The sequence below is a fragment of the Tachyglossus aculeatus genome, chromosome 14 (assembly GCF_015852505.1).
Source record: "Tachyglossus aculeatus isolate mTacAcu1 chromosome 14, mTacAcu1.pri, whole genome shotgun sequence".
Taxonomy (NCBI): domain Eukaryota; kingdom Metazoa; phylum Chordata; class Mammalia; order Monotremata; family Tachyglossidae; genus Tachyglossus; species Tachyglossus aculeatus.
In genome coordinates, this window is record NC_052079.1 from 5,006,397 (window position 1) to 5,012,368 (window position 5,972).

Consider the following 5,972-nt stretch of genomic DNA (forward strand, 5'->3'; position numbering starts at 1 on the left):
AGACTGGTGTGTGACAATCAGAAATGGGGTGACTCTCAGATCAGACGAATCAAGAAAATTGTCACACCAAGAGGCACAATCATAAACGGCACCAGTCACTGCAGGGAGCAGATGCAGCGGCATAGCAAGGTACTGTCTTTATAACACAAAATATGGAAGGGACTGCATAGGTCTTAACCATACTCACACATGTGGATATAATCTCATCATAAGTAGCATTATTTATGGACCCTGGAGTTTGCAAATATACAGAAGCACACACACAAAAGCAATATGTGTCGTATTGACAAATCAGTTACCTACTGAGGCCACATTCTCTGAATACTCAGTTCTCAACTCAAAAACTCCCACGTATTATGCGCAAAAGTCAGAGTCCAGGACACAGACTGCTAAACCAAAGAGTAATTTTAAGTTGTTCTCAACCTTATCAGTGTCCTATTTTTTAAACAGTGGGAAAAGTTTGGTAGGATTTGCCACATAAAAGTTAGGGGCCAATAGCGTTTCTAAATCCATGACCTTGTACTTGGCCAAATTCAAATAGTTCTGTGTGAAAAACTTGGTCAAAGGGCCCAAGTTCACAGAACCACTTTATGCTACATTTCCGAAGAGAAATGAGAATATGAACCCATTTTAACATACATCCCATTTATCCTTCTCCCATATTCAAACAAGCAAACTGCGAAACATGCGAAACTGCACTGTGTAATTGCTTTATTTTCTGCATATTAGTTCTTTGTCAACACTACAACCATGATAAAGAACACAATTTCCAAAGTACGGTACTGTACTTTTTAGTCAGAGAGATCACGGTCTACAGACTCAGACAAGATTAACTCCATTCAAAACTTACTGCAGTTTATAAATCCACATGAATACAGAAGTTGATGCACTTAAACCAAAGCTTCAAGTTATTTGAAAAAAATAAAAACTGGAGTTCTTAAGATTGCCACTTTTTTTTCCTGAAGGCTATAATTAACCAACCCCATAATCACTAATGGTCATGGTTAAGTTTCACTACATAAATTACAAACTATGTTTTACCCTTTAAGGAAATTTGGAAATGAAATTTACATTTGGCCTTACCAAAAGTGTTCAACCATCTAGCACACAAAACTCCAGTAGTGTTTGGTTCTTCTTCTTTCAAAATGAGACAACTTCAAAAATTAGAAATACATTTCACTCACTCTGGCACTTACATCATTTAAAAGAAATCACTTGAATATTGAAAACTTTAACCTTTGCCCCTTGTTTCCTTAAAGACAGAAGGGGAACGAATTGGCAGCTAAGAATCCAACTGTTGGTCTTGAATGAGAAATGTTAAAATAAACTTCTACAAATTTCTAATTCAATGAGGGCTTCAAGTTTCCTCCAGTTCAGGCATTTACACCTTTGTGCTTATCTTACTTCAGAAGATAGAAATGGTAGAAATTGTAAATTTTTTTTACCAATAACTCAGTTACAGTGGAACCTTCAGAATATTCTTTTAAGAGAAAAATCCAAATGTATCTACTAATGTTTTGGTCAGATTCCTAAAAACCCTGTCACTAAAATGGCACTCAGTTTTGTTTTACTCATTGCATCATGAACATAATTCCTTTATTTCCTGGGAAATCGATGTTTAAAGTAATTTATCTAGTATCTTAAATTCTTCATGTCTTTGGTAAAAGCTTATTAATTTTCTCAAAAAAAAACTGCAGTCAATAACTGCACAAATGAAGTGTGATATCCCATTCAACAGATTTCACATCTACTGTAGAAAGACACCACACACACAAACACACACACACACCCCACACACTCGCACACCCTCCCTATTCTGGTTTTATAGATACATTTCAAAAATTCCCTATTTTAAGATTAACTCCTTAAGGAAATCTGAAGTCGTTTTTTTAAGGCTGAATAAGAACCGGTTGCTACTTTATGTTTTGCACCAAGAATACTTAATTAAATGTTTTCATTCTGCTTTCAACTCTAAACGTCACACCTAGTTATATTTACTACAATTAGCCAACAAATAAGTAATCATTTTAACTCTCTGATCTAACTGGGTACCGTTTACCCTTTTAAGAATAAAATTTGGAGGATTACATTCAATGTCGATTGCAGGCTCCGTCTCTCTCCCCTACCTCCCCTTTAATAGCTATTTCTTCTCATAGATTTTAATCCAGGCACAATCCATCATAGTGCCTTCAACAGAGGATTATCACTAGTGTGCTGCTGAACCAATAGATCTGATTATCACTTGCACGATTTAAATTTACATTCTCACAAAATTGTCAGAACTTCCATTATAAAGCATCTTCTCAAGTTTGACAATCGACTGCGACGTGGATCACCTTGCTCTAAAAATGATTCATGGCCGCAGCTCAGGTGCGGTTATGTGGCAATGGAAATATTTATTTTGGCAGTTAAGGAGGAGGGGTACGAAATTTAGAAACTCTTAAATGCTCCGAAAAGCAGCAAATAAAAGATTTTAGGGTTTTTTCAAGCCAGTGTTAAAGTTCACCGCAAAGTCAGGCAATTAAATATTCCAGTTTTGCCAAAACGTTTAAAATATCTACAAATAGCTCATCTCTGGATGGAGTATACATTATTGCTGCACTTTCTGTAAATAAAAAGTATTCGGAATTATCACCTAAAATGAAAAAAGAAGCTTACAGAAGAAAAAAAAAATCCAGGGTGCATTGAAAAGATTTACTGGGTCCTCGAAAATCTTTACTACTCTCTCACTTTCCCCAGAGTCCCAGTTAGTTCTGCAGTCTGGGGAACTTGGTTTCCTCCCTACTCATGCACGCTTTGTGTTTCAGACCTAAACAGCTGACATTTCAAAGCACGTCTTCCATTACCTGTTTCACATTACGTCTGCGATGCACTCGGAACATATTACAATGGTATCGCGGTCACCATTTAGACTGTAAGCCCACTGTTGGGTAGGGACTGTCTCTCCATGTTGCCAATTTGTACTTCCCAAGCGCTCGGTCCAGTGCTCTGCACATAGTAAGCGCTCAATAAATACGACTGATGATGATCTGCCACCGGAGGCCAAATCGATCCCCTCGGCCTTAGCCATTGAAAGGACACAATCTGTCACTAAACTAAAATGGAAACTCTAACGGAGGTTAAAAATAAAAAGGGGGGGGGGGGTCCCCTAAATATAAAAGACAGAATGCAGTTTGATTTTAAGCAATAAGTTTCAGTTTACTAGATGAAACAGACTCGCGACGGGGTCTGCACGACTGCGAAAGAAGCCATCTACAGCACGTGATAAGGAAACGGGGCCCCCAAAAAAGGCGTACATCGAACGAAAGATTCCCTCCGAATGAAAAGGAAAAAAAAAAATAAATCAAACCGTCGTTATAAAGGGCTATATATCGCGCTGGGTTGCTCTACGGACCCCAGCTCGGCTGGAAGTCGACCGCTCTGTCCGTGTCAAATGTCAAGATGATGGGGGGGGGGGGGGGTTCTGAAGCAGGGATGGAGAAGCCCAAAATGGGGAAACTGAGGACCGAACGAGGCCCCGGAGGGGGCCCCCCCCCCCCCCGCCCCTCAAAAGAAGACAAGACTCGTGGTGCCCCCCCCCCGCCAAAAGAAGACAAGAGAAGACTCGTGGTGGGTGGGTGATGGTGGTGCCAACCCCACGGAAAGGGGGGTGGGGATTTTCCGTCGGTCCGTGCCCCTCTCTGGGGCCTTGTGTGTTCCGTTTGTGTCCCCCAGGGCGAGGGCGGCTCATTAGGATTTGTAATTGGAGGTTAACCACGTGAGCCCCTCGTAGAGCCCGTCCCCCGAGGTGGCGCAGGACGGCTGCACGTACCAGTTCCTGTCCCGGATCCGGGTGAGGCCCAGCTTCTCCTGGATCTCGTGGGGCTTCATGGCGTCGGGCAGGTCCTGCTTGTTGGCGAAGATGAGGATGATGGCGTCCCGCATCTCCCGGTCGTTGATGATGCGGTGCAGCTCCTGGCGGGCCTCGTCGATGCGGTCGCGGTCGGCGCAGTCCACCACGAAGATGAGGCCCTGGGTGCCGGTGTAGTAGTGCCGCCACAGCGGGCGGATCTTGTCCTGCCCGCCCACGTCCCACACGTTGAACTTGACGTTCTTGTAGGTCACCGTCTCCACGTTGAAGCCCACGGTGGGGATGGTGGTGACCGACTGGCCCAGCTTCAGCTTGTACAGGATGGTGGTCTTGCCGGCCGCGTCCAGGCCCAGCATGAGGATCCGCATCTCCTTGTTGCCGAAGATCTTGGACAGCACCTTCCCCATGGCGCCGGGGCCGCGGGCATTCAGGAGGCCCGGAGGACGCGGGGCTCGGGGCCCGGGCCCGCCCCGACGCCGCCCTCCTCCTCAGGACAGGGGGGTCCCCGTGAGGGGAGCTCCGGCCGACGCCTGGAGGGGCGACACACCCCCCCACACCACACACACACACACACACAGACACACACACACACAAACACACACCCCCCGGCGGGCCAAAACCGACGAGGTGACCGCTGCTCGGGGGACGGGAAACGCGGGTCCGCCTGCCCGGCCCAGGTGAGTACCTGTAACCGCCGCCGATCCCCTCCTCACACGGCCGGCGGAAAGGGCGCTGAGGCGACCGCCTCACTTCCCGCCCTGCCACGCAGGCGCAGCAACGCCCCGGCGCGCCCATGCGCAGACTCGCGCGACCCCCCCTCCCGGACGGGGGGGCGCCCCCTCCACGCGCTCTGACGTCAGCGTCACGCGGGGAGGGGCGGGGCTACGGCGCCCACCCACTTCCGGAGGTCGCGCGACTGCGCGCGCGCGCGCCGGGGCGTTACTGCGCCTGCGTGATGATGACGGCGTTTATTATTCAGCGTCATATTTATTGAGCGCTTACTGTGTGCAGGGCACCGGACTAAGCGCTTGGGAAGTACAAATTGGCAACATATAGAGACATCATCATCATCAATCGTATTTATTGAGCGCTTACTATATGCAGAGCACTGTACTAAGCGCTTGGGAAGTACAAATTGGCAACATATAGAGACGGTCATCATCAATCGTATTTATTGAGCGCTTACTATGTGCAGAGCACTGTATTAAGCGCTTGGGAAGTCCAAGTTGGCAACATATAGAGACGGTCATCATCAATCGTATTTATTGAGCGCTTACTGTGTGCAGGGCACCGTACTAAGCGCTTGGGAAGTACAAGTTGGCAACATAGAGAGACAGTCATCATCATCATCAATCGTATTTATTGAGCGCTTACTGTGTGCAGAGCACTGGACTAAGCGCTTGGGAAGTACAAGTTGGCAACATATAGAGACAGTTATCATCATCATCAATCGTATTTATTGAGCGCTTACTATGTGCAGGGCACTGTACTAAGCGCTTGGGAAGTCCAAGTTGGCAACATATAGAGACGGTCCCTACCCAGCAGTGGGCTCACAGTCTAAAAGGGGGAGACAGAGAACAAAACCAAACATACTAACAAAATAAAATAAACAGAATAGATCTGTGCAAGTAAAATAGAGTAATAAATATGTACAAACATATATACATATTTATTATTCATTCATTCATTCAATCAATCGTCTTGGTCGAGCGCTTACTGCGTGCAGAGCACCGTACAAAGAAGCGCTTGGGAAGCAGCGTGGCTCCCGTGGAAAGAGCCCGGGCTTCGGAGTCAGAGGTCATGGGTTCGAATCCCAGCTCCGCCACCTGTCTGCTGTGTGGCCTTGGGCAAGTCACTTCACTTCTCTGAGCCTCAGTTACCTCATCTGTAAATGGGGATGGACTGTGAGCCCCACGTGGGACAACCTACTGAGAGCTCCCCTCCTCCAGGAGGCCTTCCCAGACTGAGCCCATTCCTTCCTCTCCCCCTCGTCCCCCTCTCCATCCCCCCATCTTACCTCCTTCCCTTCCCCATCCCCCCATCTTACCTCCTTCCCTTCCCCACAGCACCTGTATATATGTTTGTACATACTTATTACTCTATTTTACTTGTACATATCTAT

The 5,972-nt window shown here is 46.6% G+C and overlaps 1 protein-coding gene across 1 annotated transcript; it reads right to left on the minus strand.

The window, feature by feature from the left end:
* Window positions 1-3,542: 3,542 nt before the first annotated feature.
* Window positions 3,543-4,631, minus strand: ARF6 (ADP ribosylation factor 6). Its single transcript, XM_038756397.1, has one exon. The coding sequence runs from the start codon at window positions 4,255-4,257 to the stop codon at window positions 3,730-3,732; it is 528 nt and encodes a 175-aa protein (XP_038612325.1). The 5' UTR covers window positions 4,258-4,631; the 3' UTR covers window positions 3,543-3,729.
* Between the last annotated feature and the right edge of the window lie 1,341 nt (window positions 4,632-5,972).